The sequence below is a fragment of the Carya illinoinensis genome, chromosome 14, assembly GCF_018687715.1.
Source record: "Carya illinoinensis cultivar Pawnee chromosome 14, C.illinoinensisPawnee_v1, whole genome shotgun sequence".
Lineage (NCBI taxonomy): Eukaryota > Viridiplantae > Streptophyta > Magnoliopsida > Fagales > Juglandaceae > Carya > Carya illinoinensis.
Window position 1 is genome coordinate 3,621,972 of NC_056765.1, and position 24,312 is coordinate 3,646,283.

Consider the following 24,312-nt stretch of genomic DNA (forward strand, 5'->3'; position numbering starts at 1 on the left):
ACAAGCAGCCGTGTTGCCATGCTTAAGTTACCGACACACACTACTCAATTCAATTTTCTTGCCTTAGATATCTGAGATCAACCATCTAGACTCCTCTCCTATCAACACGTGTGTCACACGCGTTAGTACCAACACTCGCTCAATCCCTAATGCCACCAAGCGTCAGATATGCATGATTCTACCTATTTAACTATCTTATCACTTTCCTTCAAAGTTAGACTCGATGCATTCCTCTATTTACAGCAAAAAACGTAGATCTGCTCAACAAAATCTCTAAAATAATTTGTAAAAGCGTGCTCATTTTTGCAACGATATCCCATCATTATAGGTAACTCAAAAGAGTCCATTATTTTCTAGATTGTTGAATTAATTGCCTTCATAGCAATCCTTTCCTTTACTTGATCAGACAAGTAAACACAGGATTGGAACATTGTCTATATTTTCTATTTTGATTATATAATAATCTTGATTAAGTTCTTGTTCTAGCCTTTCACCTCCACTTGCGTGAATATTGCTTGGAAATCATGAAATGTGGCAGATTTAGTAACGAGGTTAGTAAAAGAAAGGTAATCTCTGAGTTTTTTGTGTTTTTAATTTTTGTGAGTATGGTAATTTCTAAATATTATTGTGAAAGACGTTGATTAAGATGGTGTGCCCAGCTTATAAAAACAAGACGTGCCCAAACTGGTGACTTTCTTAATATATATAGAATGGTCCATGGCTGTTGGCGTTTCTTTCCTACCCTTCTCCTCTCTACAGTTTCTCTTTCCTGGTTTAACCCTGGAGACTGACGGCATATCTTCCGGCATTGACTTTCCCACTCCGGCGATCTGACTCACCGTCAGATCTGTGAGCTCAATGTATTTTTTTTTTCTTACCATTTTTATTTTTCAGATTTTAATTCATTCAGGTTTATCAAACCCCATTAAAGTTGTTACACTCCTTCCGTATAGCGAAAAGATTCCCTATAGAATTTGTCAATTTTTCGGCCCAAAATCTTAGCCATTTAAAACGGATTAAATCGGCCAATTCACTTCTCGCTCTTTTATCTCTCAGATGCAAGATAGTTGCTACTGTTTTGATTTTGTTTCCTTAAGTTTCTCATGCTTCCTTCAATGCTTTCCCTCGAGTAAAAGATAAAGCTGGCTTTTCCTGTTGAAAACTATCTGGGAAATGATTTTCCTTCATTTATATAACAAAGAAAAAAAAGATGTTTTTTTTGTGGGTTGTTTTCTTTCTTTAACCTCCCGTAGTCTTGATAAATGCCAATGTTTGGTGAAGGTTGTATGAGGGAGAAATGTGTTTGGGTGTTTTGGCAGGGTGGGTTCAGGCAAATGGGTTAAAAGTAAAGAAGGGCTTTCAGAAGCCTCTCCTATTTGTCTGTTAGCTGATAAATCCAGCTGCTACAAGAAAATCGAGAGGGTTGAAGCTCTGGGATTATTTGGGTGGAAGAATTGTCTTGTAATTGCTGGGTGAGTGAGAAAGAAATGATTAACTTCGGAGGGGGAGTTTCAATTCCACAGGATAAAGAGTTTCAAATCATGGGTTCTTGGATGCCCGTCACACCAGAGAAGCCAGTTCCGACAAGATCTAATCCGATCCCGGTCGACTGCCATGGAAACCAACTGGGGAGAGGAAATTGGCAGGAACTGAATGGATTCTCAAATGGGTATGCAGAAGAGATGCCAAATTGCAATGGGTTGAGGCTAAATTCGAACCCAATCGGACAAATGGTCCAGAATGGAGGGTTCAATGGCTATGACGAGGGAGGTTTGGCCGAGAGAAACAGGACGATGATCAATCACATTGCAGGCTCCTACACACAGACCTTCCATAATAACGACAGCTCCGGTTGTAAAAGGGATCCATTGGCAAAACTGCTGCTGATGCAGAATGCGGCTTTCATTGCCTCTGCAAACAGGAATCCGAACAGAAGCTTGAGCATGGCAGCAAATAGACCTCTAATTCCGGATTCGCATTCTCAGTCTCAGCCTCAGTCTCTGTCTCAGCCTCAAGTTGATTGTAATCAGAAAGGTTCCATCTTGGGTAACATGCGTAACATGTGGTTCGAAAACCAGAATCACATGTCTGGTTCTAACCCGTTGAGCAATTTTGGAACTCTGTTTCAGGATATTCATTCTGAAGTTGACAACAATCAAGGAGATTCAGATTTTGCAAGTTGGTTTTATGGCAACCAAAATCACTTCTCAGGTTCGAACTCATTAAACGACAGCGATATCACATCCCAGATATCCAACTCCAAGCGTAAGTGATCTACTGTCTTTTTTTTTTCTCAAAAAAAAAAAAAAAAAACAAAAAAACAAAATTAATGCCAATTCATGCAACTAGGAATGCCTACTAATTATTCAAAGAGGATCATCGTTATGATTTTTCCCATGTTTTATTATTATTTTCTTGCTCATTTCCCGTCAATGAAACATGTAATTGCCACCATGTGAATGAAACATTCGAAATAGATTATTGATTCTTCATGAAAATCACATATGCCCCATGGAAATTGGATCGTTTGCACAAAAAATATTTTAGCATTTGCCCTCTTTTCATAAGATTTAAGGGGGGGTGTGAAATTGTAATACCCCTTGGCCATCAAGAGAGGCTTGAAGCACTTGAAAGAAACAAAATTTTACATTTCCAGTGTCATGAAAAATGAACAAAAATTAGCTGTTGTTGTAATCAAACAGCAATTAGGAAACCGTGGAGTGTTTTAATACTTAAAAGAGGAAAAACGCAGAAGCCAAAGGAGCTCTTGCAAATAGAATTTTAGTACCACATTATGTATGTGATTGTCAAACAGCTATTAGACAGGCATATGTTATTTTAATCTTGCCAATCATGTTCTTTCTAATATGCTAGAAAGGCTGACATGAAATTCCATTTCTTTGGAGCTGTGAATTTATTTTCATTGTCAAATTTTCTTTCATCTTTTACAAGAAAATGAATGAAGACAATGAAAACTGTTTTTCCCTACCAGATGGATTCTCTACGCCTTACTGGCAACAATGTGACCTAAACTACCCACCGGCAGAAATAGATGCTTCCTCAAGTGTGACCAACACCCTCCAGTTTGCACCAATAACACCGGATCAGGTCAATAAGTTGGAGAACAACCAACTTCCTGCAACATTGCAAACAAGAAATGAAAGCTCAAGTGGGGCAAAAGAAAATGATACTTCACCCGCATCATTCGGAAATAAGGCACCTCAGCAACATGGTGAAGAACTCTTACAAAGCATAGTGGACTCCTCTTCTGCTGCCATTTGTACACCATACAAGGAAAATAAAGATTCTGAGAGTGGAATGAATCCAGGCATTGATCTGAACAAGACACCCGAGCAGAAACCACCCAGACGAAGAAAACACAGGCCCAAGGTAATCAGGGAAGGCAAGCCCAAAAGGAGTCCAAAGCCTACTGCTCCAAAGAATACTAAGGAGACCCCAACAGGAAAGAGGAAGTATGTACGCAAGAATGTTCAAAAAGTATCAGCACCTGAACTGGCAGATGCTACAAGGAAGGTGGCAAATCTTAATGGTGGAACTGCTGCAAAATCCTGTAGGAGAGCTCTAAATTTCGACTTGGAAAAGACCGTAGATGAAAGCCAGATCAAAGTAGTTGGTCAGCAGGAGTTGCAGCAAAGGAATGAAAGGACCTTTCATTTGAGTTCAGATCCTCAAGCCACAGAATTGTGCCCTGGAACATACAGTGTGCCTGGAACAAAGTCAGCTGTGCAGGTCGACCAATGGAAAACGGTAGGATACCAGCAACATGGGATGATGAGTAATCTAACCCTTTCCACTTTTCAATTACAAACTGACCGCGGACCACTGCAAAAAAAGCAAGCAGCTGCAGCCTCAATAGTTCCAGCAAAAGACCTGCCAATAGAAGATTCACATCTGATTCGAAGAAATGCAGATGGCGGATTCACTGATCCTTGCCAGAACAGCAGCAGAAATAGATGCACTCCCATATGGCAAATTCATGCGGAAGGAATAGACAAAAGTGTCTTTCAAGAAAAAGTTCATCATGAAAGAATTGAGAAAGAGATGTCTCAAAGTACTCACCAATCAGTTCCTAAGTCTCCATCCAATTCCAGTGCAATGAGAGGATCCAAGAGAGAACATTTTCGTACCATCGAGCAGACGAATTCCAATATCCAAAATCCAGTGATTTCATCATTGTACCAACAGATCCAAGTGGATGAATACCACAGAAATGTCCAGGTTCTGGGCGCAGGTCTTTCAGAAACCTGCAAAAAGAAGAAAATCAAGAGTGGACTCCATACAAACACCCATGGAATGCCTTGTGTTACAGAAGTTGAAGCAGGTTGGGGAAATGATGAAACAAAAAAGATGAGTGATAACAGTGCAAATGAATTTGCACCAACAGCGAACAATGAAATATTGAACTCTTACTTTGAAACTCGTATAATCACAGAGAGGCAAGGTGAGGTCAACAATTTTACTGCTGAGAGGTGCAATCACTCAACAACAGCCAAAAAGTATTTGATGATGCAACGTATTTCTTCCGGGCTGCATTCAAATGCAGAACGAACGGAAGAGACCAACAGATTAACTTCAGCCCAAAGCTTTCCCTCCTTAGCTGCAACTGAGGATTGTCACTTGCTCCGACCATCTCCTCCCAAACAAACTCACGAATTGGAGAACCAGGCACAAACTTCCCATGTTCAAACATTAGCAACTAAGCAGACCTTGGGATGTACACCATCAAGATTAGTTTCAGCTCGAAGAAATAAAGTCCTGAAAAACCAGGATGCCTCTCAAGATTATCAGAAATCCTCACCAAAACCACGAGGTACTTTCCATATCAGATAACTTTTAGAAAATGCAAACTCACAGAATATCTAGTATGTTATACTCACTATGTTGATAGCAATCAACTTGATGTAGGTCGTCCACCAGCAAAACGGATATATCCCATTACCATAGATGAGATCATATATCGATTGATGAGTCTTAATCTCAATGCGGGGAGCAATGAATTAGCAAGGGATGAGAAAAATGCACTTGTTATCTATAAAGGAGATGGTACACTTGTTCCATATGCAGGGTTTGAGTTTTTGAAAAAACGAAAACCACGGCCTAAGGTAGACCTTGACCCAGAAACAAATAGAATATGGAATCTTTTGATGGGTAAGGAAGCAAACAAAGACTTTGAAGGAACTGACACAGAAAAGGAGAAGTGGTGGGAAGAGGAAAGGAAAGTTTTTCGTGGTCGAACCGATTCATTTATTGCAAGAATGCACCTTATCCAAGGTAGAGTCCCTTATAGTTTTAGCCTCTCACATTCAGATCATTATTAAGTATTCTGTTATTTATCAAGATACTTGGATCTACATTTATTTAAAGTATTCCTTTTGAATTTGCCATTATGGCATGCTCTTAAAATTATTTAATTTGACAGCTATCAAACTAGAATCAAACCAGAGAAAGGGGTGAAGAGAGATGCAAACACAAACACAGTATTAAGGAACTAGTGGGTCATATTGACACAAGTTCAGAGAGATCAATATGAAGAAAAATATAATACCGTGGGACAATTGAAATTGAAACAAGCCATCAGTCAATTGCATGACATGCTAGTCTGAGTCTTTTAGCATTAATTTTCTGGATAAAATATCTTACCCAACGACAAGTCTGCAAGCTGACAAATATTTGTAGGTGTTATGTAGAATATGCAAACAGAAAATCAGGGAAGAAAGTGTACATTGCATGGAAAACCAACTAGTCACATACAAAGTTAATTAACTTGTTCCATATTAACTATACATACAAATTACACTCTTCATAGGTGATAGACGCTTCTCACGGTGGAAAGGATCTGTTGTTGACTCGGTGATAGGAGTCTTCCTTACCCAAAATGTCTCGGACCATCTTTCAAGGTAATTCATAATTTTTCACAGAATTCTATGCCCACATTGAACATAAGTAAAAACTTGGAAGTTCAAATAATAATATTTATCATTTTTTTTTTTAATTTCTTTGCAGCTCTGCCTTCATGTCTTTGGCAGCACGATTTCCTCTCAAATCAACAAGCAACTGCAATGCATGTGACAACACTGGAACAAGCATACTGTTTAAAGAGTCAGAAGTCAGCATAGTAAATCCGAATGACACCATCGGATGGCATGGAAAGGGTTCAAGCCAGCCCATCTTCAATATTAGCTCCATGGCACCCCTTGGATCAGCAGAGTATCAGAGGGGCAGTGAAACTACAAGAACAGAAAGGAGCATAGTGCAGGGACACAGCCAGAGTATAGAAGAAGAAGTCATATCATCACAAGAATCTTTTGATTCTTTAATTATTCAAGGCACTGGAGGACCGAGATCGAGCTCAGGCTCCAATTCAGAAGAGGAAGATCTTATAACCGGCTGCAGACCTATTGAGGTTCACTTTCCAACTTTAACAAATCTTCTACAGATGGAGAAAACCACATTCCAGGAATTTTACAGCCAAAATAGTTCGATTATGGATGAGGGATCCAGGCATGTGCACAAGCAATCTGAATATATTGCTCACGCCCACAAAAAGTCAAGATTAGATAGAGCGGATGATGCCAATGGTCCTGCATTTAGTTATCCAATCAATCCTGACAATCCACAAAGCCAAGTACGAGTGGCTCCTTCAAGTGACTACCATTTGCATGTGACCCTAGACTCAACAGTACCTGAAGTAGAAAATTTTGAAGCATTAAGTGACGAAAGCATATCCCCTTTGTCTTCAATTGATTTTGGATTCACCAAGACAAAAGATGCAAATAGGAAGGGCTTCAGGACCAAAAGATGGGAAGGAAGTGAAGGTAAAAGCAGAGTACAGCAGAACGGACTACTGCACCCTCAAGAAACACAAAGAATGGGGCCACATGTACCATCAAGCAACCACTCAGTACACCAGGAAATCATTTCTCAACGAGGACCACATGTTGTGTATAATCAACCATCCTACCGCAATCATCAACAGGATGTGAACAAATCCCTCCAATTGCAAAGCCCATATATTGCAGAACCTGCTGAAGCGCTGGCTAACAGAGAGAATGATGCCATGCAGCAAACATCAAGTGCACGTAAACTTGCAGAAAATTCTGGAGAGAGAATCTCAGTAGAAAATGAGCAAATACACTTCGAAAATAGATTTCTCAATCCAAATTCAAATAAGCAAGTCGATCCCTCTGATCAGGCAAATAGCAAGACAACTTCAAAAATCTCAAAACTGAAAAAAGGAAAGACAGATAAAGAGAAGAATAGTGCAGTTGACTGGGATAGTTTAAGAAAGCAAGTGCAGGCCAATGGTTTGAATGGAGAAAGAAGCAAAGATGCACAGGACTCGCTTGACTATGAAGCAGTAAGGCTTGCACATGTTGATGAGATTTCTAACGCCATTAGAGAACGGGGGATGAATAACATGCTAGCAGAACGAATCAAGGTATATTTACTAGACTACAAAAGCCTTCACATTTGCAACTACTAACTTCAAATTTGCAACTACCACCTTCAAATGGCTCCACAAATGAATCGTCATTCAACACAAAAGTATTCTTCACCAAATTCTTTTTATATAAAAATAACATAGAAAAGTGGCCATGGTTTCATAATGTTACAGGAATTTCTGAACCGTCTGGTTAGAGAACATGGAAGCATCGATCTGGAATGGTTAAGAAATGTTCCCCCTGATAAAGCAAAGTAAGCAATTCCATAAACATGTTACTGAAATTGTCAAACGACTGCCACTAGGCCATAATAATGTACTGCATCTATATTGTAAATGAAAATGGCCCAGATTAATGTCAAAATGCCGAACTGCATCTATATCCTTGAAAAATGTCATTTTGCTGCAGGGATTATCTGTTAAGCGTTCGTGGACTTGGGTTGAAAAGTGTGGAGTGTGTGCGGCTGCTAACACTCCATCATCTAGCTTTTCCAGTAAGAAACTACTTCCTTGACAGATTATAAGGGGCGAAGAAAACCAGATAATCAAATATATTACCTCTTTTTTTTTGTAAAGGTTGATACAAATGTTGGAAGAATAGCAGTTCGTCTTGGATGGGTCCCTCTCCAACCCTTGCCTGAGTCACTTCAGTTACACCTCCTAGAATTGTAAGTACATACTCCAACTAATGAATGCTAATCTTTTCAATGATAAACAATGCTAATCAAAATCCTATACAGATACCCAGTGCTGGAATCAATACAAAAATATCTTTGGCCAAGATTATGCAAACTCGATCAACGAACACTGTAACCCCAGAGCACTTTCTCATTAAATATTTTATTGAACAGTATTTTTTCATACAAAAAATTAGGATAAACAAATAACTAAGTAAAGCTATTACTGACAATAAAGTATTGCTACCACAGGTACGAGCTGCACTACCAATTGATCACATTTGGCAAGGTTCGTAGCAACAAAGATTTACATATGCTGCTTTATTCAGCAGAATATAGTTCATTAGCATATTAAGAGAGACAAATTTTCCACATGCTTCAATATCTATGCAGGTTTTCTGCACAAAAAGTAAACCAAACTGCAATGCATGTCCAATGAGAGGAGAGTGCAGACACTTTGCAAGTGCTTTTGCAAGGTTTGCATTCTAATTTGTCTTGTTGCTATGTCTACCTCTGTCATTGCCAAGGCATAAAAGCATGAGAAACAATTTAAATGATCACTTGTTTCAAAAAATCAATTCTTAAACTGTCCAATTCGTCTTCCCATAAACGGGAGGCATATATCCTCAAGTTATTTCTTCTCAAAACCTACAGCTTATCTTACCCTATGCATGAGTTCAATATTCTCTGGACGAAACTCACCTAAAACCGTATTTGCTGCAGCGCGAGGCTTGCGCTGCCAGGTCCAGAAGAAAAGGGCATTGTGAGCTCTACTATTCCCATTGCACATGAAGTAAACCCAGCCATAGTTATCAACCCAATGCCACTACCTCCACTTGAGAACAACTCACTTAAAGAAACAGCTTATATAAGTCGCAACTGTGAACCAATCATTGAAGAACCAGCAACCCCAGAACATGAATGTACAGAGATCTCGGAAAGCGACATTGAGGACTCTTTATATGAGGATCCTGATGAGATTCCTATCATCAAACTCAACATTGAAGAGTTTACCGTGAATCTTCAGAATTACATGCAAGAGAAGATGGAACTCCAAGAAGCTGACATGTCCAAGGCTTTGGTTGCCTTAAAACCAGAAGCTGCTTCTATCCCTACACCCAAACTGAAGAATGTTAGTCGGCTACGAACAGAGCACCAAGTGTAAGTAGACATCCCCTCAAAATCTAAAATCAAAGTATCTGCAAAGTACCACTGCAGCTAAACTGGGCTTGCGCTAGAGTGGGTATGGTTTATATAAGCAGAAATATTTTCTGACTAGACCAAATAATAGTCCAATATAGCATAAATTATCTTCCATCCTGAAACAAAACTCATTGAACTTTCTAATATTCTAATCATTCAATATTGCTTGCAGAAAATTGTAGCTTCTGATCAAATATTAAAAAACTCTAGCCCTAACCGGATAGACTGTTGATGTTTCAAATAAAGAAAAAGTAACAAACAAATACAACTCTGCTTGATGCGCTCTGACAGCTTCCATCCTGAAATGATGCAGGTATGAACTTCCAGATTCACATCCGCTCTTGGAAGGGGTTAGTAAATTTTGACACTGAATTATAAAGTGGCCTTTAACTAGGAAACTGTAATTAATCATTACCTTACTAATTTTTTTTACGGATAAAAAAAATTACAGATGGACAGCCGAGAAACAGATGATCCAAGCCCATACCTTCTTGCCATATGGACACCAGGTAAGAAATAAACATAAGATAGCTTGAGCTGCTATACTTGTACATAGAAAAATCAAGATATCTTCTCGTGATCACTCGGTGCAATTTATATGCATATAAGTATTAACACATCAACATAGCCAGAATTTGAGACAAAGTGCAGGGTGGTCCAGGGTATTCAATATTCCCACAACAGTTTAGGAGAAATAGTTTTACAAGTTTGACATCTGATTACAATCATATTTACAAAACTTGTTCCAGGTGAAACTGCAAATTCAATCCAACCACCAGAGGTGAGCTGTGGATCACAAGAAGCTAACAAACTGTGCAATGAGAAGACATGCTACTCGTGCAATAGTGTCCGTGAAGCCAATGCACAAACAGTCAGAGGAACACTACTGGTGAGTGAATTATTCAATGATACAATAATTATCAAAAAAAAAAAAAAAAAATATTCAATGATACAAAGAAAACACTCTTTTAGTTGCTAACAGTTACCTCACAAAATACAGATACCCTGTAGAACAGCGATGAGAGGGAGTTTTCCTCTTAATGGTACATACTTTCAAGTTAACGAGGTAAGTTTATCATAGCTATATGCTTATTCTCTTAATTTGGGAGTCCAAAGTGGATACAAGAACTACCAGGATGGCATTCCAATTCATGTAAGTGAATACTTAGAGCCACTGATTCCATTATTGTCAAACGAATAATACCATTTTGCAGGTATTTGCGGATCATGAATCTAGCCTGAACCCAATTGATGTACCAAGATCGTGGATATGGAATCTACGAAGACGGACTGTATACTTTGGAACCTCTGTATCGACAATCTTCAAAGGTGAGAGAATTATAAACAAGCATTTACTGCATAGCTGTCCCAATTTAATTAAAAAGGAAGCTAACGGAGAAAAACCTGTCTATCAGGCCTAACGACAGAGGGAATTCAATTCTGCTTTTGGAGAGGTATGGAATATTAACTTCAATTATCTGGCTTACTCTATCTGATTGGTAGGGGACATCTATGTCAGGTGCACTTTACTAGAAAGAAGAAGGAACAATACATAGCCACATTTTTAACTTCAAAATGAATGGGGTTAGATTTTCTCAAAGCATGAATTTTAGAGAACTGGATCATTTGAAGTCCCATAAGTTACATATAACATTTTGTAAGCTTGTAGATCTGTAGGCATTTGCATTCGTATGTGTGTGCTTGCATGTCCATGTGCACAGACGAGATATTTTACTGCTAAATTAAACATCTGATAACAACGCAATATATAGTGGTATTTCCACAGCACTATACGTAGATTGCTATTAAAGTTTGATGACAAAACATACTGGGCATGCATAAACTTACATCACATATGTGAGACATGAGGACATGCGCTTGAAATTTAGACTCATTCAGCATGCCAGTTTACCAATATTATGCATATCCACACTGTGATAAATCAAACCTAACATAAAGGAATAAGAGAGAACATTAACCACCCAATGGAAGCCAAATGTGTCTAATACAAGATTTGAAGGTAAGATCCCAAACTTTACCAATGCTAAAATGTATAATTAGACTTTTCTGTTTGCAACATATGGTAATGCTTTGCCCAGTTGATTTCTAAATTATCATTAAAAACATGAAATAATCTGAACCACATTTCTTATTATCAATCATTGAGTGCTTCTAATTTACTAAACATAACTTTGCAAACTCTAAAGGAACAAATTTATGTATGATTTCTCTACAATAAATGTGTGCAGTTGCTTAGTGGCTAACAACCGCACCCCAAAATATCTTTATAATATACCAATATTTTAAAATGCCATGCTCGCTAACATGTATTTATTTATTTGCAGGATTTGTCTGTGTGAGGGGATTCGACCAGAAAACACGAGCACCCCGACCTTTAATGGCCAGGTTGCACTTCCCTGCAAGTAAGTTGGTAAAGTCAAAATCTGAAAACAAAAAATAAGCAGGATATGTTGCAGAGATGATTACTAGCAGAAGTTACAAAACCAGTCTGCTGGTACTAAACAAAAATGTTGCTGACCACCCAGTGAGATGGAAGATCATTTACTAACATGTTGTAGGTTCAATTATAATTCTTCTAACATGGTACGCATTCACCACCTGTTATCGGAGGAATAGAAATTCCCAAAGTTGAAATGTGAGATCCTATGGCGAGAGGAATGTAGTTTGTAAACAAATGAAATTATGATCATTATTTAATTCTTGCTCGTAAAAGAGCCATTCTTCAAAAACTGGCCAGCGCCACTCCAGAGAGATAAACGTTATGTAACGCTCCACTTTTCGTAATCAATAAAATGATACATCACTGGATGTACAAATGGACATATAAAGCATGTATTGCAACACAACAAATGAATCAAATAAAAGGTATTTCAGCGAATTCTCAAGCCCACTTTGAAGAGGCCACCGAAGATGACGATAATCATTTAGTAAACATACGCACATCAGCGTGAATGGAAGCCGGGGGGATACTAACCTTTTTAGCCTAATAAAAGAAGTGGTACAACCCTACGTGAAAGGTATTCCAGTGACTCAACATACCCTACTCACATGTGATGATCGATACAAAGTTAATGGCATTATCAATCTCAAAATCTGTAGAGATTGTTTCCACGGAATTTGAACCTAGAGATAGTTTGCATTCACAGCTAAATCTCTCAGTCCGATAGTCCTTAAAATTGTTTGCACTCAAAAAAATTGAGCCTTAGACTTAGTGAGCGTACCGTATACCTAAAAATCTGTAGATATATCTGTGCATCATCCTTTCCATAGTGTTAAAGACGAATATTTGAAAAGGATGAAGAAGTCAAAAGTATCTAAAGCCTTCCTATTAAAATCCTGCTCGTATTTAGCATCCATTTCTTGAATGCAAGTACCCAAATTATCCACCGAAAGAAAAAAGTAAAAATTATGATAAAAATTAATCACATTTGTATCTAAATAGAACTTGATCGCAATGTACTCTCGTAGTAGGTTACTGATTATGTAATTAACACCACACAAACATACAAAATCACGCCATGAGAAGTCAAAAAGAAGCATAGTCCATGATACTCTGTTTGGTTGTTAAGAAAAAGCGGGAAACTAGATAGTACCATTACCTTTAAAACTCAGATTCTTTTCGTCATTTTGGGGCCAAATAAGATTGATCCTCTAGTCAAACAGGTCAAGCACGAAGCAAGAGCATCTAGTCGAAGTTTCCTAACTCTATAGCGATTTTTTTTTCTCATGATTTGCAAACTTTTGGCGAAAATGACGCCAGACGCGAATTCGTAATTACCTTTGCTGTTCTATTTTACTTCGTTTTCTGAGCAACCAAGCGACGATAAAGCAAACGCAATGAAAAGAAACAAAATCAGCATCGTGAAAACACCTACGCTAGGTCTTGAGAATTCGACTTCGGATCAAAGCCTGAAACTATAAATTAAAAAAAAAAAAAAAAAAAAAAAAAAAAAAAAAAAACGTACCTGTTTGCTTACATTTGGATTGCAGATGAAGCGAAGCCTGTTCTCGGATCTGCAAAAAGTACAAAAAATCTGACGCCGGGACAGAATAAGAATTATCGACGGCTGAGCAACTTAACTCCATGGCTCTCGATCCAGCCACCTTCGAAACCTTAATTCCATCTCGCTTCCTCGCTTTCACCTTCCCCCACCCCTCACAGCCTGACTCCCTCCTTTGAATGGCTGTCCTAGACGCACCGATCCAATCTGAATCGAGAATCTGCATCTTTTTATTTGCGCTGATCTGATTTTTCGAAGTAGTCCAGTGCTATTAACGAGCTCGGCATCATCAAACTCGGATCGCCCTGCATCAGAATCGTTGTTTTTATATCTAAGAAGAAGCAGATTGCCGACGAGAGAAAGTGTGATGGTGCGCGTCTCGGCGATTTTACATACTTCTATAGAGGTTTGCAGTTTGGCGCCTCTTCCTCTTCCCTCCACATTGAATTTTTTGCTTTGTTGACTGGGTAGTGCACGGAATTTTGGTGAAACTCTTCCTTGTATTGACGCGTGGGAGGTTGGGAGAATAGCATATAAAAACTTTAACAGTGTTTAAAAGGAAAATTCTATATACCATACTAACATCCCACAATTATATTATTAAATAAGATGTGACACATTTACCATAATTAGATGATTATTTATCATATATTTCTTTATAATCTAATAATAATAAATATGCCACATCCTATTAAATAAAATAAAATAAAATAAGAATACGGTATATATCATTATTCATATATATAAAGTTTTAAGGTTATCCTTTTAATTATTTCATTTATAAAAAAAAGTCAACGAGAAAAATAAACTTATAAATAGCAAAATCAAGTAAAGTTACGTAAGAATAAAAACATTAGAAGACAATGGCAGGAAAGGTGCTAAAACCCATTGGAGTATTTATAAATTAAAAAAGTGTAATTAATGGTAAAATCATATAAAATCTTTCAAGTTTTAATCAAAGAATTATAAATTTAAAAATTTTCAAGAGCATAAGAGTATTCTCTATAAATTTAAAATCTATTTTTATGTAAAATTTGATGAAAAGTAGCCCAAAAGTGCATCCAACAGATGATTTATTTCATGTCTATTTTCAATTTTCCTACAATGTTGCTGCTACATGTAGCGTGGATTGTGCACAAATGTAAATATTTATTTTATTTATTTTTCTCTTTTCTTGTACTTTTTCTCACATAATAATTTCTCTTGAATTTTGCTACTCATCGTCTTCGCATACCATATATTACATTTTTTTTTTCTTACCAAATGTGTAGTATATGAATGATGAGTAAAAGAATTCTATTAGTTTAAGAAAAATAAAATCAAAAAATAATAATATATATTTTTAAATATAGTGTGTGGTGTATAGAAATTTGAGTAGCAAATGTCTTATTATTAAGTTTAGAAAAATGCTAAATGCACCCAGTTGGGGAAACTAATGCGTAATTGCATCCTACATGGCTTAATGAAATGGTGATTTTTCATCTAGTATGAAATTATAAGTTTTACATAGCCCCAGCTCACCTCCCCTCCACTTTGCCAATTCTCATTCTCTTCTTCCATGATTCTTTCATTTCCCATTCTCTTTCGTCTGGTTTCCTTCTCCCCTGCTCCTTCTCCTTCTTCACATCGCCTCAACCCCTCTCCTTCTCCTCTCCTATGATCTTCAAAAGATCTGGTTCCGTGCTCGATCAATAGCTTCATCTTCTTATCCTTTAGCGACGCTCAATTTGCTTCCTTCCTCCATCGCAAGATCTAGTTCCATGCTCCATCAATAGCTTTGCCTTCTCATCCTTCAGCCACAAACTCGATCTACTTCCTTCCTCCATGATATATCTCCTATAGTTCTTCCAGGTACAACCAGTATTGCAAATCAATTTTGCACCAAAAGATGATATGGAAAGGGGCATTTGTGTAATTGTAAAAAAAATGATTTCTTGGGAGTTGTGAATAAAAACTCAAGTGCCATTTTCTTGTTTGTCTTCAAGCTTGGCATTCTCTTGTTTCTTCATTTTCTTCAATTCCTCTGCCGCTCTCAGATGTTGTAGTTTGAATAAACCATAATAAGATCAAATAAGAAGCCACAAAGAAGTTTTAGAATGTTGTCTCATAGGATCATATATTCGTTTATTACGCGGCCCCAAAAAAATAGATAAAAAGATTGCGACAAACTAGAGAGAAAAAAAAGGCTATGGACAACCTCTAGATAACCATGCCGCAGCCTCGTGTCCTATGTGGCATAAAAATAATATGGCGTTGTTTTCTCTTTTGTTCAAATTCCCTCTCTATTCTCTTATTCTTGTGATTTCGTGCTTCCCTCACACCTCTCTCTCCCTTTCGATTTCTCTCCTCGTTCTCATCCCTCTCTAGACCTCGAGAAGTAGAAACCCTAACCCTCTTTGATTTTCCCTCCTCGTTCTCATCGCTTTCTGGACCTCGAGAAGTAGAAACCCTAACCCTCTTCGATTTCCCTCAGACTTCTCTCTCTGATTCTCGTGACTTCGATTTCCCTCAAGCCTCTCTCTCTCCTTCGATTTCCTTTTGATTTTGGTGTCCCTTTATGTTCTCTCTTGTCCACGAAATCTACGAAGCCCCTGTCTTCATCTCTCTTCTTCATGAAACGAGCAAAGCTCCATCCATGTCGTTCTCTCTCTCCCCCAAACCTCCATCCCAGTCATCTTCACCCCCCGAACCAGAGCCAACAAGGCCACGAACCCGCAGTTACCCATTTCCCACACAAACCCCTTCCCACAAAACCCTAAAACCCTAACCCTAATCTACCCAAAGAGTGTCTTCTTCTCAAGCTCGGATCTTGTTCCCTGCTCCACAACCCGGTGGTCACTTCTCTCTGCTAAAAAACCTAGGTCTTTTTTGGATTATTGCTTTTAGTTTTATGAAACAAATTTGTGTTTGTGATTCTTGAAGTGTTGATCAGTTGGATTTTTAGTTTATGAAACACGTGTAATTTTGTTGTGTAAGATATGTTGGAAAGGATTTGGTCTTTTTTGGATTGTTGATTTTAGTATTATGAAACAAATTTGTGCTTGTAATTTTTGAAGTGTTGATCAGTTGGATTTTTAGTTTATGAAACACATGTAATTTCATTACTTAAGATCTGTTGGAAATGATTACTCGGGGACTTTATTATATTTTTTTTATATTGTCATCTTGCATAAATGTATTTTTCCCATTGTCATCATGGCATTTGAAGCTACTTCATCTTTTCCTTTTAGTACTTTCATGCAATCCCATTTAGACACAATCTTTATTCATTGTCTGAGTTGAGCTTAGTATATTGTCATGTGAATTTAGTTGATGTGGATCAATTACATGTTGGGACAAGTTGGTTGGTGCATATTGGGACAAGTTGGCTTTCCTAATCATTCGTTCGTTTGGATTTTTATTGGGACAAGTTGGTTGGTGCATATTCTTTTTGTACTCCCTATTCTCAAGATTATCAATTTCTATAATGGAATGTAGCATTCTCTGTTCATGAAAAATAATGATTGATATTTCAATTCTCAGATAACGACATAATTAGAAAACGTTTTCAAATATATCACTTTATCATCATTACTAATATATTAAGAATATTGGAAAATATATGTACTGGATCCTTTAAAATATATTTCAACTGAAAATATATATGTTGCATTCTAGTGTAGTGCTATCAAAATTTGTAGTGAGTTGAGATGCAAAATAACTTCTTTGTTAATTCAAACTTGCTGCTATTTAATTTTATTACATCATTATTCAACTGTTTTTATAGGAGTTCACCTTAGAATGTCATCATCATCATTTTCATTATTATCTTCTTCATCTTTTGCCAAACATACTTTGAGTCAACTATTGTGCTTCTGCGAGCTCAAAACCACACTGAAATAGTCAACTACTGCAAAAAATCCTAGACGACCCTTTTTAGGGTATTCAAAGTACAACACCCAAGTAACTACATTATTTGTTGTCAAAAATGTATTTATATATATAATGATTAATATGATGTACATTTCTAACATATGCATTGATATGGGCAGGGCTTACCATACTGTAAGTTTTTCAAATGGGTAGATAGTAATGAAGTGACTGATATATAACTTTGAGAAAAGATGAATGAACTGTTCAAGAAAGAGAAAGGGGTCAAGAAGATACTCGAGCTTCTCAAAAAGAGGGTGTCGAAGCTACATAAGATAGTGGATCAGATTGAGAGGGAACAAATGGTGCTATCCAATAAAAGCGATGAGGTTATGTAAAAGGAGTTGGTGCTTAACGTACAAGAAGCTCAACTCGGGCGTTTAGGCAAGATATTTCAGATTTATTGTTGTTTTGCATTTGTACATGCGTTTTACGTACTGTTACATAAGTAATTTTGGATTATTGTTAGTAGTAGGTAAATTGTTGAGGTAATCTGTTAGTAGTACTGTTATATAAGTAATCTGTGTTTAGGCATTGGACTTGTACATTTGTATTAGCCATTGAATAGTTTGAACTTATTGTGGAAAATTGTGGAGTTTGAAGTTATTGTGGAAAATTGAACAGTTTGAAGTTATTGTAGAAAAGAGGTTCCTGGAAAATTGTGAAAAATTGTTGTACATTTATATAAAAGGAGTTGTTGTTTGCAGTAGGTAAATTGTGGAGAAAAAATTTCAAATGTTAGGCCATGAGATTTGTTGCAAAATTCACAACAAATGTGTCTCCAAATGAACACCAAAGGTTTTAGATGGCACATCTCTTACCAAATATTTCAGAAACCTATTTTTTCTTAAAACAAAAATACTCTTTTTAGACACCTAAATGAATTGAAACCAGGTCTTAATACAACCTGAGAACCAAAAATAAGAGATATGATTGCACTTTATCTGATTTAGTTCCAACTACGCCTCGCATAGACTTCCTAACATGATCTGATCCAGAAATTGATGTTGAGTTCTCCTAGCAAAAAAAAAACATGTACTTTGAAGCTGCACCCAATTTTTGTGCCTCCGCCTAAAGAATTCCTGATGCTGCTCTTGTTAATTTCAACCAATGCAAAAAAATTACTAGTTCACATTCAACCAACTAAAAATACATTAAATCAAGCAAAATTAAATCTGGATTGTATCAACCTGGAGAAATACATTAAATCCACTAAAAAATTACTCTTTTACATTTAAGCTGGAAAAATACATTAGAGGCACTAAATAATTACTGTATTACATTCAACCTGGAAAAATACATTAAATCCAAAAAATGCATTAAATCCATCCATATCAATCAAGCGATTGTGATTCATCCAACTCAAAGTGTATCTGTAAAGAATAAAACCCAATTATTAACATGGTGTCAATAAATACATTAAAATCTCAAGAAAACATTAAATCCACTTGCAATTTCTTGACTCTGAATCACTATTTCTCGGACCTGGGATTCTGTAATTTCAAAAGCTGCACTTCCCGGCACACCCTAGTGATAAATACTTTTCACATAAACACACAACTAAATCGAAAGTCAAATATAAATACATACATATTAATATACATGCACGTGTTCAACATTGTGCATATCCATGTAAGGATTGCCAAATAAATTCCTACGAAGGTTCACGACCGGTGTATCTTCTCCTCTCGCTTTAAATCGAGTAACAAGTAAGAGCACATTAAACCATGCTTGTAGGGAAGCAAATATAAATAAAAATGCCAGGCTACGAATCTGCACCTCTTTTCGTTTCCCATTTGCTGGAGCTTTTTTCATCTTCGCCTTAACTTTCTGCATATCTATCTCCATCCTGGATGCTCTCCGCAAAGATGGAAGTTTGCCTTTCCCTCGCACAACATGTGGACTGCGTACTTGCCTAGAACCTCATATCATAGTTGTGTCATTTACTGTGCAACCAATATTAGAACATGTTTGGGTCATCGATGGGGGTTCTTGGTTGGCATTATACAACTCAATCATTACATATAACTTTTTTTTGCATCCTCAATATGCTCTTTCGAACTCGTTGCATGAGTAATCATCTGATAACATATATTTAAAAGATTTGAATATTTATTAGAATCTGTCTGTTGTCCCCCTGCATCATAGTTAATGTGGATTAACGTGTATTGCCCTTTAATATCCTTCCTCCATCGATCTAAAATATATTTATCTGACAAAATTTTAATCTTGTTATATTTGAATACGGCAAAAATGTGCCGACACAATATCCCTCTCATATCAAATAATCCACAAGAACACTTTGTAATTGCATCTACCTCAGTAAAGTCCACATAATGTGTAACCGACTCAGTGAAGTCTTCCAAACGAACTTCATCCTAAACCAGATAGGTCTTTACTACACCATCACTCTTATGTAACTTTGGATTCATATCGATCATGCCGGTCACTTGCTATTGAACTTTCTTGAATTTAGTATTCGTGTACAGTTCTTGGAACCTCTTTTCAATCGGAGATCTCGAGATGTAAAGAATTGTGACACTAAATGAATGAAAGTCCGCTGCATTTTTATTCTCAATTTTTTTTCAATGTGTTATCAAACTGGTTGACAAACTCTTTTAAGTTTGTCTTAGCATGAACATAACAGTAAAAAAATGCATTCATGCTCTCGCTCCGTTACATTGTACTCACTCCAGACCAAAAAAGCTCTTTTAAAAATGCTAGTACCCAATGCTCACGGTCAACCTATAGGCTTTGCAACCATACATTCTCATGAAAGTTGTAAGTGGTAATTAATTGATTCTAATATTTCTCAAACTTTTCAATACATTGGGTGTCATACACACATTTCATCAATGTATTCTTCATCCTAGCTTTGTATGAACCATATGAGCCAATCGTCTCAGGGACTTTTTTTAGTATATGCCACAGGCAAAATCTATGTCTAATTTATAGGAAAACAATAGTAATTACATTTTTCATCGCTCTATCCTAATCAGTGATAACAACTTTCAAAGCTATACCATCAATACACTGCAACCAGGTCTGGAATAACCATACAAAAGTCTCTGTATCCTCACTGGAAATCAAGTCTGCTTCCAACAAAATTGACTGCCCATGGTGGTTTACACCTACAAATGGTGCAAATGGCATCTCATATCTATTCGTCAGGTAAGTGATGTTGAATGTGACCACATCTCCGAAATATAGATAGGCTGCTCTACTACGGGGTTTATCCAGAAGACATTCTTTAACCTCATGTCATCATCTAAATCCATCAATGCAGAGAACCCAAGATTTTTGTACTGCATTCATAAAAAATACTCTCTAAGTGCTCCAGCACTACTTGCGCCAAGTCAGAGATATCTTGCCTTGTCGATGTAATTGTGACAATCATTTTTAAAAAATGGAAGGTTCTTGAATCCACCTGCGCTAACAATAAGAGATCCAAAGCTCTTATTCATTCGGATGCCAGCCGCGTCATTTGTATCTAGGATCTTTTTTATTGAGTCACTCACTTCTCTATTACATCTAAAAAAGTTGGATTTCTTTGGACTGAGGTCGTGGTTATGAATATTATGTACTGTAGTCAAGCGAAGCTTTCCATCACATCTTAAGGCATTATTCTTTGCCTTACATTTTGTCTTTCCTATCGAACATGGGTTGGCAACATTAAAAGTTCTATTCTGGGCCTTTCCACCCCGGGCACAAGAAGAGTGACATATCGAACAGCTTCATCTTCTCCCTTCTCAGTCCTTTTTGTCATAATCCCAAAGCTGCATTTCTTATCATATTGCTTATAATAACTCATTAAATCTTCAAAGGAATTAAACTCCGTCTCCGACTTTGGCTCCTCAACCATATCATCATCATCCATTACCACATTTTGAGATGTCCCAGCACTGCCATCCTTGGTTTCCCATGGATTTGGTCTATCCTCAGTACTTTCTTCAACTCTAAGAGACGTACATGACACTTCAGTTTCTCCACCACCGAGTCTATTATCCTCTGAACCTTTGTAGTTGCTTGTAGCGAAGCTTGTACTGATGTGAGGAGTCAGAGGTTCAATGCCATGCTGAAATGGGTATTGATTGCCAACTAGAAATGACAAAAAACCCGATGACCATGCATGCACTGGTCCATAGTAACCTGGCATGTAATTTGGAATGTTTGGACTAGTTGATGGTATGCCCTAACATGTTATTAGATAACTCATTATCGATGTATTTTGAAAAATAAATATCAACTCAACAAATTCTAATGTTATTGATATATACCGCAGATGGAGTGTTTGAGCTGCCTGGTGTTAGCGTAGATGATTGTTCTTTCCCATTTCTTATGCTAAAAAGAAGACAAATGCATTGTCAATATATCTCTTACGATAGAATAAAACTATCATGTTATTCGTATTCAAATATAAAGTAATTATTTTTTATTTCTATTCATTTACTAGCCAACTACTTAACTTAACCCATTACTATATTGACAATTTCTAAAAAACACAAACCAATTAGTTACACCAAAGGTTTTCAAAACCCAAGTTTGAAACTCCTTTACAATCTCAAAATTAACATCCAACAACTTTGAGTCATCATCAACTATTAATAGCATGCTAACCAAACATAAACCCAATACCAAACTTTGAGTTTCTGGCTTTGTTTGATATAATCTAGAGCAGTTCTAGCCTATTGGATCTAAATAGAACATTTAGTTTTACTAAGTTTACAGTCCTCTTAACTGTGCATGTTTCTAGCTGCATTTGAAGCTGTTGAGTTGAGAAACATTTTATGAGAACGAGGATTGAAACATCGGGCATGAACCACCGAGGTGAATGCACTAGCTGTTTGGATCATGAATTATGATGAAGGCATAGGCTGCCAAAATTAGCAAGGAGGGTGATAATTCTTTTTGTATATGAATCTGAGGTTGATATGGGAGTTCTTCTCTACGCAATTATCAGATGCAACAGTATTTGCATTTTAGTCTTGTGGTGATACTTTTGAAAATCACCCTCAAATGCATTTTTGGATACCCTTTTGCATTGTTATTATATAGGTGAAGGTGTTATTTTGTAACAAATACTGAAAAAAAAAAAAAAAAAAAATCTTCCTTTGTTTTTTCTTTTTAGTTTTGTAGAGCTTCTCTTCAATTTTCATATAATTGATTCTTCATTTCGAGCAAAGAATTAGAGAATATCTCTGTTTGGACGATGCACAAAACAATCAAACAAAGTAAGAAGGTGGTCATACAATTGACCATGATAAGAACTTGTTGATTCAAGAGGTGGAAATTTTAAGGAAGCTACAGTTGGCTGTTGGCAGCAAAAATCAACTACTTTAGAAGTTACAACTTTGAGTTTTCATTAGACAATTTTGAGATGTAAAAACTTGATAAAAGGAATCACGTTAGAATGAAAGAAAAAATGTAAGAATGGTTTGGTTTATAAAGATATCTTATAAACCAAATTAACATTCAACAACTTTGAGTCATCATCAACTATTAATAGCCTGCTAACCAAACATACACCCAATACCAACACACAAACCAACCATTTATTTCTAGAAAAAACACTTCCAACACAAGCTAACATGTTCTACATCTAAGTACTAAAAATAAGAATGGAGCTTTTGCACTTACCAAAGCTTGAAAGTTGGGATAGACACTCACCACTCTCTCTCACTTTCACTAAAAATTTTTGTAACTTCACTTTTGGTTGTGCGCAAGCGATTGAATGTCTTTGCGTGAAGAAGAGGGAGAGCAGGTGAAGTGTGGGTTTCAGTGAAAATAAGGGAATTAGAGAAAAAAAGTACTTGATAAATAAGGGAACTAGTGTCTGTAAATCCACTAACTCAAGTTTCTCAATACCAAATACATTAAATCCACCAATTGAACTAAACCTTAAAGTGAAGATACTTTCGGTGTGCTAAATAATTTGGAAAACTCTTACTTCACCTAATAACTCACTCACGAAGCCACGACTCACTGATCTAGAAGCTGGGATGGCGACTGGAAGGAACGGCGATGACCAAAAACACGCACGATGGGTTCAAATCTTCCTCTTTTGCTTTAGATCTCCCTCTATGGCTTCTTTTTCACAACATAGATTCCTCTTCAAAACCAAATATTTTGAAATTGTGCTTTCCCTCTTTCTTTTTATTTTTATTTTTTAATAATATGGCTGACGCGGCTGTAGAAGAACTGAAAAAAAGAGAGTACAATTTATGTTCTCAAACCTCTGTGATTATTCCTTTAGGATGTCTAAAAAAGACGTGGAAATTCACTGGGCAACCTAGTGGAAACAACATAGTTCCACGCCATCTAAATAAGTAAATATAATCATATTTCAAATAATTTTCCAAGTCAAATACTAATTAGCAAACCACTGTTGCAGACACTTAAAGGACTTAGAACTTCTGATCTGGGTATTGATATAGAAATGCAAGAATCCCAACGACCAAATGACCCATAAAAATTAGTTCCTACATATATTTATAAAAAAGAACGTTAAAAAAACTAATAATAGAATTCCAAAATGTAGAAAATGTTAAAAAAACACTAATAATAGAATTCCAAGATGCAGAAAATGTTACAAATCACCAAACAAATGCATGTTTTCACTTTTCAGTACCTTATAAGCAAACCATTTCATAGTCTTTTCTTCTAGGCGGCGTGAGAGATGTGATGTTTTCTTGAATCCAATTATTCGATTCACCATTGAAAGCTAACTTTCTGGAGAAATATGTAGAATTTGGATATGAGGGATTTGGGCTGTTGTTTCTTTGGAGTAATTGGGGTTCCGTATTTGGAGTTCAATCTGAGGATCATTAGAAAGATAGAGCATTGATGGAACTCTCATGTGGGTAAGATACTTGTTGCTTTGAGTTTGAAACGGAACTTATTGGCCTTTGCATGATTGCAAAATTTCCATGGCCACTGCCGCTACGTTTCTTCAGATCATCTAGATATTATTTGTGGAAAAAATCTAGTTGTAAGCACAACTGCGCATTAATATGTGTACAAATCTAATTTGATTGGTCAA

At 36.7% G+C, this 24,312-nt stretch overlaps 1 protein-coding gene across 2 annotated transcripts; it reads left to right on the forward strand.

Annotated features, from left to right (window-relative positions):
- Positions 1-721: 721 nt before the first annotated feature.
- Positions 722-12,092, forward strand: LOC122294746 (transcriptional activator DEMETER-like). 2 transcript variants are annotated; one of them, XM_043103679.1, is made up of 20 exons: positions 722-860; positions 1,320-2,265; positions 2,993-4,831; positions 4,927-5,292; positions 5,828-5,918; positions 6,025-7,459; positions 7,637-7,716; positions 7,872-7,956; positions 8,039-8,130; positions 8,203-8,271; positions 8,392-8,428; positions 8,533-8,615; positions 8,863-9,300; positions 9,656-9,692; positions 9,794-9,851; positions 10,092-10,231; positions 10,343-10,408; positions 10,557-10,671; positions 10,758-10,796; positions 11,688-12,092. In XM_043103679.1, the coding sequence occupies exons 2-20, from the start codon at positions 1,488-1,490 to the stop codon at positions 11,801-11,803; spliced, it is 5,964 nt and encodes a 1,987-aa protein (XP_042959613.1). In that variant the 5' UTR covers positions 722-860; positions 1,320-1,487; the 3' UTR covers positions 11,804-12,092. The 2 variants fall into 2 exon arrangements, with proteins under 2 accessions (XP_042959613.1, XP_042959612.1); XM_043103678.1 differs by having other exon boundaries at positions 725-2,265.
- Positions 12,093-24,312: the final 12,220 nt, after the last annotated feature.